General features: G+C 35.2%; 3 protein-coding genes across 3 annotated transcripts; 2 read left to right on the top strand and 1 right to left on the bottom strand.

The window, feature by feature from the left end:
* Positions 1-57: 57 nt before the first annotated feature.
* LOC110736952 (GDSL esterase/lipase At1g54790-like) lies at positions 58-1,817 on the top strand. Its single transcript, XM_021917289.1, is given in 6 exon segments — positions 58-404; positions 513-710; positions 821-993; positions 1,105-1,120; positions 1,123-1,374; positions 1,454-1,817. Coding segments are annotated over 6 exon segments (1,143 nt in total). The 5' UTR covers positions 58-169; the 3' UTR covers positions 1,723-1,817.
* A 130-nt stretch (positions 1,818-1,947) lies between these two features.
* LOC110736954 (UPF0603 protein At1g54780, chloroplastic-like) lies at positions 1,948-4,646 on the bottom strand. Its single transcript, XM_021917292.1, is given in 4 exon segments — positions 1,948-2,354; positions 2,644-2,836; positions 3,938-4,129; positions 4,132-4,646. Coding segments are annotated over 4 exon segments (864 nt in total). The 5' UTR covers positions 4,363-4,646; the 3' UTR covers positions 1,948-2,106.
* A 925-nt stretch (positions 4,647-5,571) lies between these two features.
* On the top strand, positions 5,572-11,700 carry LOC110736951. Its single transcript, XM_021917288.1, has 7 exons — positions 5,572-6,621; positions 9,499-9,578; positions 9,831-9,891; positions 10,350-10,407; positions 10,611-10,668; positions 11,036-11,108; positions 11,422-11,700. The coding sequence occupies exons 1-7, from the start codon at positions 6,289-6,291 to the stop codon at positions 11,512-11,514; spliced, it is 756 nt and encodes a 251-aa protein (XP_021772980.1). The 5' UTR covers positions 5,572-6,288; the 3' UTR covers positions 11,515-11,700.
* Positions 11,701-13,393: the final 1,693 nt, after the last annotated feature.

Below are 13,393 nucleotides of genomic sequence, written 5' to 3'. Positions count from 1 at the left end.
TCTGTTGGATTACTATGATTTAAAGCAAGCTTTTGTTTGGCCAAGATTGTCACCAACCAACTCTTATCTTTCCCTTTAGTTTCTCACTCTTTATTGTCTTCTAACTAACATCTTATAAAGTTTGTTCGGAGGCAACGCTAATGGAATCACATAGCTCATTGCACCAGCCATGGCAATCAAGAACTCATTTCTCCAATTTTTCCTCTTAACATCCATATTAACATCTTATGTCGAATCCATTGATTTCAACTACCCTGCAGTTTTCAACTTTGGTGATTCAAATTCGGATACAGGTGATCTTGTGGCTTCAGGCCTCGAGGGGATATCCGATCCCTACGGGCAGACTTACTTCAAGAAACCATCGGGGAGATACAGTGATGGTCGTTTGATCATAGATTTTCTCAGTAAGATTTTTTGTGTTTTTTTTTTTTTGTTAATTCTACATATCCTCTGTTTTTCTCTGTTTTCTCCATTGTGTTTTTAACCTTACTGTTTTGTATAATGTATTGTAGTGGATGATATGGACCTACCCTTTCTGAATGCCTATTTAGAATCCATTGGTGCACCTATTTTCAGAAGAGGTTGCAATTTTGCTACCGCAGGATCAACTATTCTTCCAGCTACTGCAACATCAGTTAGTCCCTTCTCATTTGGGGTTCAGGTGGCTCAGTTCCTCCGATTCAAAGATCGAGTTCAAGATATATCTAAAAGTATTCATTTTAGCCTTCCACAGAATAACACCACTACTTTTGGAATGTTTATTGGGGGGGGGGGGAGGTTTATGGGAGAATTTCTGATCTTATTTTCCTGTTCCTCACAGCTACAGGTAGGAAATATGACAAGTATATCCCAGCACAAGATTCCTTTGAGAAGGCTCTTTACATGTTTGATATAGGCCAGAACGATTTGGCGGGAGCATTTTATTCAAAGTCATTTGATCAAATTTTAGCCTCAATCCCGTACATTTTGCAAGAATTTGAAGCTGGCATGATGGTAAGCCCTAGAAGTGATTCAGAATCTAGAATTTGGAATTAGTTGTGTGTAATGTCTGACATAAACATTTAAAACAACTAATGTTGTTCAAATGTCCGTTTACCTTTCCAGAAATTGTATGATGAGGGGCAAGGTTCTTTTGGATTCACAATACTGGTCCCCTTGGGTGCCTGCCTCAGAACATAGCCAAATTTGGGACGGATCAATCAAAGCTAGATGTGTTAGGGTGTGTTAGTGCACACAACCAAGCAGCTCAGCTCTTCAATCTGCAACTACATGCTCTAAGCAAAAAGGTGCAGGGGCAATATCCAGATACAAATGTCACCTATGTTGATATATACTCAATAAAGATTAATCTTCTTTCAAACTATTCTAGATATGGTGAGTTTCAAATCACTCCCTATATTTCAGTTGTTCCTTCCATTTTGTCATGAAAATCCACTAAAATCCCTATTTGCAGGATTTGAACAACCGATCATGGCTTGCTGTGGATATGGCGGTGCACCACTAAATTATGACAGTCGGGTACCATGTGGGCAAACGAAAGTAATAAATGGCAACAATGTTACTGCTAAAGGATGCAGTGACAGCACAGAGTATATAAACTGGGATGGAATTCATTACACAGAAGCAGCAAACCAGTATGTAGCATCACAAATACTCACTGGAAAATATTCTGATCCACCTTTCTCTGACAAAATGCCCTTTCTGTTAAAGCTCAAGTTCTAAAACACACAATAATGTATACAGTATTACATTAGGCCCAAAAATAGTATAGTATGTAAAATCCAATTCATTCTTCCTGAATATATGTTTTTAAAATATTTCTCTCTTAAAATTACAATAATTCATTTCACAAGTGATATCCTTATAGAGGAGAGCAGGATTTTATTGCTGTTTAGGCATTGACATAAAGAACAAAAATTAATATTGCATTATCAATTTCTCATCGTATTAAAATTTCTTCTCATAGCCCTTAATTAAAAGTGCCTCATCAATTAGTAGTTTACAATGGTCAAGCAATTTTGTTATTCAATTATGTGTTTGTACATAAACTTTACAAAAATTTTAAAAAATATTTGAAGTTACCTTGGAGAATAATCCAAACACAACCTATTTTTTGGAAACATATGCGTAGTATTGTGCCATAGGGACAACGAACGCAATGACCAACAAACCTCCAACCACAAGACTGAATTGACCTCGTTTTTCATCTGTCTCCTCCTTGGACTTAAAGTTTGACTCTCTTTTGTTGTCCTTGAATGATGGGCCACCAGGGTCTGGAAGACCATCAATAGCAGCCACTAGCCGCTTGGCACTGCTATAAATGGCTTCATTGTATTTCTCTTCAGTTGCCAATACTGTAAGTACATTTTTCCATCATCAATACTTCACCTCAACAATTATAGTAAAACTCAAGATATACAAAACTTTGTTTAAACATTATAAACCTTTTACTTTGCACCCAAAAACAAATTTAAACTTTCTTACTACTAGGATTTTCTCATGAATTGTGCAGAATTAAATTGATCTTTTGTTAAAGATAATTCAAGTAAAGTCTGAGTAGCATCAAAAATGATGAATGAACTCCATTTAACCCCCTTAAACCAAAAGAAAGGACACGAGACAGAAAAAATGAAGGTTTTTTACCAGGAAGATTCTCTGACACGGTTGCATCAAGAATATTCTCACCAACAGCCTTGACAAATGAAGGTCCGCCGGTAACTGCCCCTTCCTTTTGGCTAGTGACAAGCACAACAATCCCTTTGTTATCGCCATCTTCAACCGTTGGGTACCATTTCTCCAAAACTTGGTCAGCATACTCAAAAGCATCAGCTTTGCTCTGGAAGAGAACAGTAGCAAACTCACTAATTAGTGTTAGGCTTTCTTACTCCACAGATGTTTTACAAATTCAAATCAATGATTAATGGTCTTTAGACTCTATACTGCAGAATAAACGACAAATATCATGAACTTCGTATCTGAATTCACACACCGACATCTCCCAACTAAAAGACCTTAATGTCTACATTGTACTTTTTTTTAAGACAATTACCTAGTCTTATCTCTACAGGCCAAGAGGGATCAGCAACATATTTACCTGCAATATTTCACTAAAAACTAAGGGAATTACTGATCGAAAACTCTAGCCAAATTTTAGATCATTGGATATCTACAGGAGTAAGAGCCTTATAGTCAATCAGAGCTAGAAACTAGAATGTGAGCAAAATAATCAAATGCCCTCTCATGATCCATGGATTGCAACTGATTTCTCTCATACTAGGGGGTAACACACAAATATGTAATATTGCTCTTATCTTTGTAGTAACTTTATTAGACCTACCTTATGGTAATGGGTTTCTATATAATCTTTACATCGTTTCACCTCATCTATCCACAGCAATGCATCACAGGGTCATACTCGGCATCGAATTTCATTACCAGCCATACTCACCTCATGTTGGTAACAACTAATAAGTTTAATAAGATCAATAACAATATCCCATATAACACAAGCTTGGAAGTGGGATGTGCTACCATGATCATGGCGCACGAGCTCCACATATATTACACACAAACTCATTACCATTCATTTAATCTTTATAACAAGTAAGGCATAACTGTACAAGGGTGATGCACATAAAATTCAAACTAAAACTTCATGACCCTTAAACACTAACATTAACAACCTTCATTAACATCGTCAAATTTGTGAACTATTCAAGCTCAGCTCGAAATTCCCAAGCACAAGTTGAGCTATATGGCAAGTTGAATTGTAAAATTTAAACTCGAAAAAGCCTATAATTCGGCTCTGATTTCGAATGCAAGTGTAATGAGCTGACCCAAGCTCGGTCTCAGCTCGCTCAATTAGCACCCCTTATGACATCCTAAGCAAGAATTCAAATTCAAAGACTGAAAAAACATGTGATCAAGTGAAACTTACAGTTAGTTTGCGAACAGTGATGAAATTAACACGGAAATTCTTCCTAGACTCTAAATCAGACAACAATCTCTTGAGATCAGACTTGGTAACACGGCTAAGAACACCTGCATCATCAACAACATATGATTCTTTTGGTGGAGCTTCATTTAAAACATCAAATTCAGAAGCATTAGCACCAGAAATTGGCAAAATGGGGAGAAATTAAGGGCTAAAGACAGAGCAAGAGCTGCTAATCCATGTTGAATGGGTGAAAACCAGTGATTGGGTACTGTAAAAGATGATGATTTTTGAGGTAAACAATTGGGTTTTTTAAGGGAACAAATTATGGGTTTTGTGAAGGGTAATGAAAGTGATCTGGGTTTTGAAGATGAAGGTTTTGGGTTGAGAAATGGAGAGAATGTGGGAGGAGAGAGAATGGTTTCCATTTGATAGAGGTTTATAGTTTTAGAGAGAGAAAACTCATGGAAGAACTGATGAAGGATAATTGGATAAAAGCAGAGATTTTTTTATTTTTTTATTTTTTTTTTTTCTGTTTTGGTTTGGAGAAGGTGGCTTCAAGAATTATGTGTGGTTTGCATTTTTCTTGATTTTGAATTGTTTGATTCCAAGTAACCACAAGATAAACGTCTATGGACCCATGAGGATGTGAGAGGGGTACTTCTGTCTATCTATGTCCTATACTCCTATGTAAGAGTTGGATTTAATAAATTTTTTATGGAATTAATTGACAACATTAGAGGTCTCTAAACTTTGCCCTTTGTGACGGTTAAATTCATTAACTTTTCAGTGTCTCAATTAGGTCCCTTAAAGTTAATAAAAATCTCTTAAAACAGATGCAATATAAAGATGAAAAAAAGGTAGAGCCAACTCCCTCCAAAATCTCTATAATTTAATAAAATGCTTACTCCCATAATGTTCATAAGAAATGATCTTTCTAGTGTTTGAACTCATGACCAACAATAATTAAGTTGAAAGTCTGACCATCTTAGCCAACTTTTAGTTATACTTTTATATTTAACACTTTTAATTATACTAGCAAAAATAAATTCCCATCCTACTTTATCATTTTATGTGCTCCTTTTATTGCTACTAGGGCAGCTAACGCGTGCATCTAGTTAGCCATAACCGGAAGTTCTTTTGGCCTTAAATCACATATTTTGTTATTGATATGTAAACAACTATGTTTTAGGGGTATAAATGTCTAAGGCAACTAACATTAATGAGAGAAAATAAATAAATATTTTTGAGGGTATAATTGTCCAAACACTATTTATTTTTTAAAAAAACTTGTACATATAATGTGGGTATATATGTAAATACATATTTTGAAGGGTATAATTGGCATCACACTATTCATAAAAGTAACTTTATACTTTTTATAAGATAGGAATATCTAACCTTGATGGGGGTGTTTATTTATATACTATTATGTTTTTATTTCCCATTAGTTATTATATTGTTTAATAATATGTATATTGCACTATGTAGATAAAATTTCAAATATTGCAATATGATAATTATAATAATAACCCAAAGTATCGCTCGAGCCACACACTAGTTTATTGTTTACCACGAGAGAAAATAAGATGAACAAAATAAAGTCGAAGCTTTTAAGGCGGGATTTGAGATTGTAAATTTGTAATTAATCAAACTTCCCTTTTTTTTTTTTTTTTTTTTTTTTTTTTTTGGAATAGAACCTCCCTTCCTTGATACCATCAAAACCACCAACATTTAGTGTACGTGAGTGGACAGTCATTGCCCTTAGTATTTCACCATTATTTTCCCTCTTGCCACCAATCACTAACACCTTGGCACCACCACCCTAACCGGCGACGACCACCACCACCCTCACTGACAACGACCACCACCACCATCCTGACCGACGATCCACCACGTTCCCTCACCGGAGGGAAGGTGGTGGATTTTTATTTCCGGCAACCACAGTAACCGGAGCCCAAAACCGATTAACCGTGGTTGCTAGAAATTAACCACACCTTTTCGCCAGCGAGGGAAGGTGGTGGGTCGTTATTGATGGGGAATGGGGATGTGGTGGGTCGTCGGTAGGTGGTGGTGGTCGTTGCCGGTCGAAAGGGGTGGTGGGTCGCCGATTCGCCGGGGAGGATAAGTGGTGGTGAAAATAGTAAGGGCATGGTTGTACATTCTCAAGTCACAACAAATGTTGGCGGTGGTGATATTTTTTATGGCGGTGTTGAGCAATGGACTTCTTTTGGTTAAGCAGTTACTAAAAAAAAAAAAAATTACAATCTGTTGGTTAAGCAGTTACTATAAACATTATCCCACATTATCTAAACACCATTCTCAGTGGCCATGGCTGCTATCTTCACACTCTCATGGCAGTTCTCCTTCCTTCCTCCCTCCACCACTCTCAATCAAAACCACCTCATACCCCTAAACCCATTTCTTCTCCATCATTTTCTCTCTCCTCCAACCCCAAAATTCAATCTTTAACCTCCAAAAAGAGGGATTTCATCTTCCAATCAATCTCTCTCTGCATTGCTTCATTAATCCTTGAAACCCCATCTGCCATTTCTGCAACTAAAGCTCCTCCTCCTTCCAAATCGATTCTTTCGGAAATTTTGAACACTAAATCATGGTTTCAGTTTTTTGGTGATGGGTTTTCCATTCGTGTTCCTCCCGAATTTCAGGACGTTATGGAGCCTGAGGTTTGGTTCTTTCTTTCATATAATAATTTGCTTGCTTTTGTTCTTATGTATTTGGTCTAAATTATGCTTAATTTTGTATAAAGAAGCAATTTGTTAGGGAAATTGAGGGAAGCCCAGATGATTTTGTGGTATCATTGTTGGTATTGGATAATGGGGTTTATACATTGTATTGGGGGATTGTTTGTTGTCTAAGTTGTGTTTGAGTGGATAAATTACTTAAATGGTTGGAGTTTATATGTGTGGCATGATGAGGAAGTCTATGGTAATATCCTATATTGATCAATCTCACATAGTCACACACACACATGAATAGTAAATTGATTAGTTGAGAACTAGAGGTTTTGAAATAGCGGTTTTAGTGTACAATGTGTATGAGATTGATCAATGTCGGATATTTAGCTAGGCTTCTGTATTAAGAGAGTACTTGAAAGGTTGAAATATATGATGTTCAGCAAGAGTAATTAAACCCAAGAAATGGAAATGGAAATGATGATAATGGGAATGTGAATGGAACATAGAATGTAAAGTGGTATCTTTGGATAGCTTGACATATGCAAAACCCAGAATTGTTATTTGGATAGGCATTGTATTTCGCATGCAGAAGGATCGGTGTAGAATGCTCTAGGATTAAGAAAGAAGAATTTGGTGTGATGAACTGAAATTAGAAGAGTGGTTGGTTGTACATTACTCAAACTACCTTGAGTCAGACACCTTCATGAGATAGGTATGAAATGGCTCTTGAACACTTTAAATGAGAGTAGTAACAGATAGAATTTCATATTTTTTTCCTTGCTTCATAGTTCATAGTCGTTATAATACCATATCTTTGTCCCACACTTTGAGTAAAACACAATAGAGACTAAATCTTATAACTCAAGTAAGCTTGTATGTTGGCTTGTACTTCGTATAATTCAAGGGCAATCTGTAACAATTGAGGTGCAAGAGGAGTGTCACCCTTAGAGCCTATTTGTTAAGTGGTGATATATGGTGATAATGAAATTGAATTATACATTTTGTGAGAAAATTTACATGTCCATTCTCATAATAATGCTAAGTTTACCTCAAATATCACATTGTCTTCACAAATTTTTATTACCATTTGGGAAAGAGTAGTGGGTGATAATGGAAATATTTGAAGAAAAAACATGAGTTCGGAAATGATATTGTATTACCACAGACATTATGATGCTACTTTCCTAGCATAATTACATTCAAATGTATTCCTACTGCCGTCATTTATTACCACCTACTAAATGGGCTGTTGATGTAAGACTTTTTTTTTTTTTTTGGTTGCCAGCTGTGTGACCGGAATGGCACATTTCATGTTAACGATTCTTTTGGCATCGTTTATGACTTTATCAGCTCGAACCTCTAAAAGTTTAATTTAAATTAAGTTTTCTACTTGTAATGATCACTTTTATGGACTTACTACACTCTTATTGTAGTGTAACTAAGGTTGTGTTTCTTTCAAGAAAGCGTATTGAACTACCATTTAATTTCAACCAAAGCATATTTCAAAGGAAATCAGGTTTCAACTTTCATTCTTTGGTTCCTTGATAGAAAAGTTAGCGAGAAAAAGAAAATGAAGGAGAGGAGATTGATGGGAAGAGAGAAAGTGGCATTTATTCAATTCTTCCTTACAAAAGGAAATGCTTTCTACCATTAGGAAACAATTTTCCACTCTTCACAAAACAAACAGAGGGTAATGGGAAAACCAATTATCCTTGAATATGCATTTTTTTTTTCAACCAAACACAGCCTAAGAGATCCACACTGATGATAATACACCACTATCAAGATTATGAGTGTCTGCTTAATAATATAAACTTTTATACAAGATACTTCCTCTGTTCAAAATTAGTTGACACGTTTTACTTTTGACACTGTTTATAAACATTACTTTGACTAACATTTGTGAATTATAAATATAGTCATGTAGGATCTTGTTAGATCCAATTTGTTGTGTACTTAATTAAAATTCAATTTTTAGTACTTTTTACAATAGTATAATTAAAGATATTATCGATTGAATCTATGCATTGACAAACGTGATAAAAGAAACGTGTCAACTAATTTGAAACGGAGGAAGCACTTTTTTTATCCCAAATGGAATATTTTGCTTATGAGCTAGCATAAGTGCATAAACCTTGTCTTTTTGTTTGCCTGGGATGACAAAGATAATCTTATGCAAAACTTTTATTGTCAACATTTCACAGAAGAAATCACCGCTGCATTTAATATGTAAGAATATGCTCTGTTGATTTTTATTGCATGTCTAGAACTATTGGGTATCACAAAGAAAATTTTGATCATGGGATAGTTGAGGTAATAATATACACTAGACTTTCTAATTGCTTAGGAAGATACACCTATTGGATAATATGACTTGGGAGTGTATTTATTTAGATAACTTGTGTAGAGTATGCTGTTGCAGTGATGACTGATAAGGCCATAAGCTTTTTGAAATATTGAGAATTTAGAGCCTTTTTATATAATTATGATGGAATACGCCACTTCATAACTTTGGTTGAACCAGTTACCTTCAATTTGACCATGTTGCAAACTGTTGGCATTTCCCTAAAGTTAGGTCTGTGGTGGGTTAATTAATTGTAGAGGTTTGATGATGGAAATTGAATCCTTATTTGACAATATCTTGTTTAGCTTTGTCCTTTAATGATGCATATCTTGGGAATGTGTTGGTTAAATCGCCGATGTGGTATTTGGAAATTAGTTTTGTACGCCTGTCCAAATCGGATAGATTTCTTATAGATCGTGTTCCTCGACTTCCACCTTATCCGAATGTGGTATTTAACGCTGGGTTGTCCCTCCAAATTGGATAGATTTCTTATATATTATGTTCCACTTTTTCCCTTTCAGGATTTTAATGCTGAGTTGTCCCTTTATGGAGATAAGGCAAAGCCAAAGACTTTTGCTGCACGGTTTGCCTCTTCTGACGGGTAAACATAGTGTCTTTTCTCCTCTTTACTGCTTTTGAGTTTTATTCACTACAAGATTCCACCTCTATATATTTAGTCTTTGTCCATTATATATGTTTCTCAGTTTTTGAGATACCAATAAGCTATTTTGGCATATAGCGTTGTCAGTTTTGCTATGTAATTGCAGTGAAGGGAAACAACAAAAATTTGCTTGATATTGGATTTAATTCTGTCATCGAGCTTTGAATACTAACTTCTTCTGCATTTATACAGGTCTGAGGTAGTTAGTGTAATTATCAAGCCATCCAACTCATTGAAAATTACATTCTTAGAGGTGTGTTTCTTGTTTTACTTCATTTACTTCACAGATTATCCAATATACTTGGTTATCTTAAGGAATTTGTTTGGTTGAAGTGTTATATTGCCTTTTGTTGATCTTCTGACTCTGGCTTCATACTTACGTTGTCGAGTATGCTACATTCATGCAATTCTGTCTGTTTCAAGTTCTGCAACTTAAGCATGATTTATTCATTAGAAGTTTTTGTTCTATGTTCATGTTATCAATTAACTCTGGACATCTATCTCTTCTAAGCTGCTATATACTACCAAATTAAGTTGCTGAAGCACCTATGGGGTCCTCTTTCTCTGTCTTTCCTCACGTGACCTGACCAATTTTACATTTAGCTTTTTTAGCACTCGCTAACCTCATTTGTAGTTACTATATTGAATCTTGTATCACCTGCTTTCTTTCCTACAGAATGTACTACTCTCTTGATAATCATTTTCTTACAGGCTCAGGACATTACTGATATAGGCTCTCTAAAAGAAGCAGCAAAGATTTTCATTCCTGGTATATGTATTACCATTCAGAGCCCCTCTCCCTCCTTTCTTAAAACAGAAATTGGGGAATAAGGTAGTCGAATATATTTTATACATGAAAGATATGCAACTATGCTATTTGACGCTGTTTTGCTGTGACTTGCTGGTCCACAGCTTCCTGATTTGTCTGCTATGACTTGATTGTTCTTTATCTTTTGTTTGGTGCCATGGCAGGTGGGTCATCACTGTATTCCGCACAAACTATTAAAATAAAAGAAGAGGATGGTTTCAGGTAAAGATCTATCAAATTGATATTTCTGTAAATGGTGCAAAAATAACATCCCTGTCTTTTCCTTTGTTGGCTATATGAAGAATAGGCTAGCACTTCTGAAAAGTAGTTTATTTTAAAATTTGGTGGTGGGATGTCAAAACAGAAAATATGTTATCTCGATGACTGTCATCTTGATTTATGTTGATTAGTTATGTTCTGTTAACTAATCGTCTCATTTTGGCGGGGGCATTTACCTGTCTATTAGTTCTATTTTATTTGTTGTTTTAGACAGTTTGATACAGAATATTATTTTAGCAGTATGAAGATAAATTTGACTCTTCCCAGAGTAACTGTTTGTCTCACGTTTGTTGTATCCCATGTTGCCCAGGACATACTATTTCTATGAGTTTGGCAGAGATGAACAACATGTTGCACTTGTAGCTGCTGTTAATGGAGGAAAGGTATTTTCTAGTCTACGTGTAGAATTATATATATTTAGTCTTTCAATACCAGTTAGGGAATGATAACACTCTATCTAGAAAAGTATTAGCATGGCAATTTTTAGTTACTGAAATAAAAGATGTACTCCCTTGATCTTACCGAAGTAGTCATCATATATACTATCTATAGTGTAGATCTTTTTATATTGTAGCCATTATATTAGCTTCCACAGTGTATAATGGGCATGCTTCTTGCAATCATATGGTGGACTGAAAGGATTCCAGTTTTTTTAACTTCACAACATGATGTTTCATGTTCGCATGATTGGTGCAGGCATTTGTTGCTGGAGCGACTGCCCCACAGTCTAAGTGGGATAGCGATGGTGTAAAACTTCGCAGTGCTGCCTTGTCTCTGACGCTGTTGTAGTCCTACTTTGACGACTGAGTTTAGCTTTGTCCATTATTATTTTAAGGTTGGATTAGTTACATTATGCTTGAAAGTCAGTTCCTTTTGTTCCCCTCCTTGGTGATACAGTAGGTCTACCTATGATCTGGGCAATGTGGACATATTGTAATTGTACATCATATTCAAAACATCATTGTTTAGCTGTTTGCACGTCTTGTTCAATTATGTTTTAGAAATTCTGTTACAGGCAACATACAGTTAGAGGCTCATGGATCATAATTACTCTATTGTGCATAATTGCATGTTCTTTACATTTGTATCCGCGTGCAAGATTTTACATGCACTTGGATGAAGAGACTCGTTGGTCCTGGATTGATGTATTAGTAATATTCTATGTATTTTAATCGAAAAATTTTCTTCTAATTTTGTTTGGGAAAATTCAAATCATCTACAAGTAGATTATACTTCGTATACCCTAAATCCGGAGCAAAAGTCTGTTACCGGGGACTTTATTATTGTCACTCCTCTTTAGGTGCACGGTGTTGCATTGTCCAAAGCTACTGAACTACGTCAGACATCAGATTAGGACCTGAACTCCCGCTTCAGCTTCTTTTATATAAAATGCATGCCTTAATTTTTGGTGTGTATGTTTGGGCAAATTCTTAAAAAGGAATCTGCGCGATTTGCTAGGTTTGAGAAAGCATGTTAAAGATTAAAGAAATAAACATGTTATTGATAAGAAAAGTAATACTCATATGTGAAGAGAATAGTGTTAAGACAAATTGACTAATTGTCTAATTTGGATCCGGATTGATTAGTTGGAAATCTTGGGATCCTAGACTAAGAATGACTGTCAGAATTGCATTATTAAAGAACATTCAAATTAGCTAGATTGAAGGATTCATCACAAAGCAAAAGTAGTTTTTAATTGAATGTTGAATGAATATAATGGATAATGGTGATTGATATTAAGTTGTTGGAGGATTGGTATCGTTTTGGCAATGTTGACTAGGTTGATTGTCATCTTCACTAATTAAGAAACTTTAAATTAGTTGATTGACATCTTCTTGATCCGCTCCTCAAATCAAAGAATGTGCTTGTGCTTGTTGCCCAAGTATTTATTACGCATCAATAAAGGGTTCAATCTCAATTGACAAACTCATAATGGCGGCAAAATCAGAGTGACTTAAATATCTATATTGTCCATAATGTCAAGATAAGTTCGTCTATAAAGTCAAAATAAGTTCAGTTAGCAAAAGTAATTCCGCTTCAGCAAAAATAAGTTCTAATTTCGCCAATCAAGTGATTAGTTTCCTTGTATAATTATATAATATGATTCTTTCTTAATTGATGGACTTATTAAGGATGGTTTTAGTTATGGAAGATTCTTCCCTAAATTATTGTTAATCTTCCTTAATCTTTGTCTTGTTATTTTTAATTCTTTGTTTAGTGTGAGTATTACCTTACTTTTAAGAATTTCTTCTTCTTTCCTTTGCCTAATTGTTGACCTTTGCCTCATGTCTATGATAAAAAAAAATATTGTCCCAACAATATAGAGCATTGTAAAGGACAAAATGATGTAAACGGAATTCATAAACGACTGTATGCGGAGGTTTGTCGGCAATCTCGGCATAGTGAATCTTGGAGTAGCTTAGATACAATGCTATTATAATTCTTATTAAACTCATGTAATTAATTATCTTTTATGAAGTATTTCGTTAGTAGGAGTTTGTCGAAATCTATCCTATAAATTGAAAACTCTTCATATAACACAAAGCTCTCCATTAGAGTCACCTTCAATAACTTATGGTTTTGAAGTGTGAACAGAGGAGTTCTTTCGAAAATAGATGGTGTGGTTTGTAGACGTGTAATATTTGTATCCTTTTCATTGTTAAGGTTA

This window comes from Chenopodium quinoa, unplaced genomic scaffold (assembly GCF_001683475.1).
Source record: "Chenopodium quinoa cultivar QQ74 unplaced genomic scaffold, ASM168347v1, whole genome shotgun sequence".
NCBI lineage: Eukaryota > Viridiplantae > Streptophyta > Magnoliopsida > Caryophyllales > Amaranthaceae > Chenopodium > Chenopodium quinoa.
The sequence above is the reverse complement of the archived record's forward strand: the minus strand, read 5'-3'. Positions and strand labels throughout refer to the sequence as shown.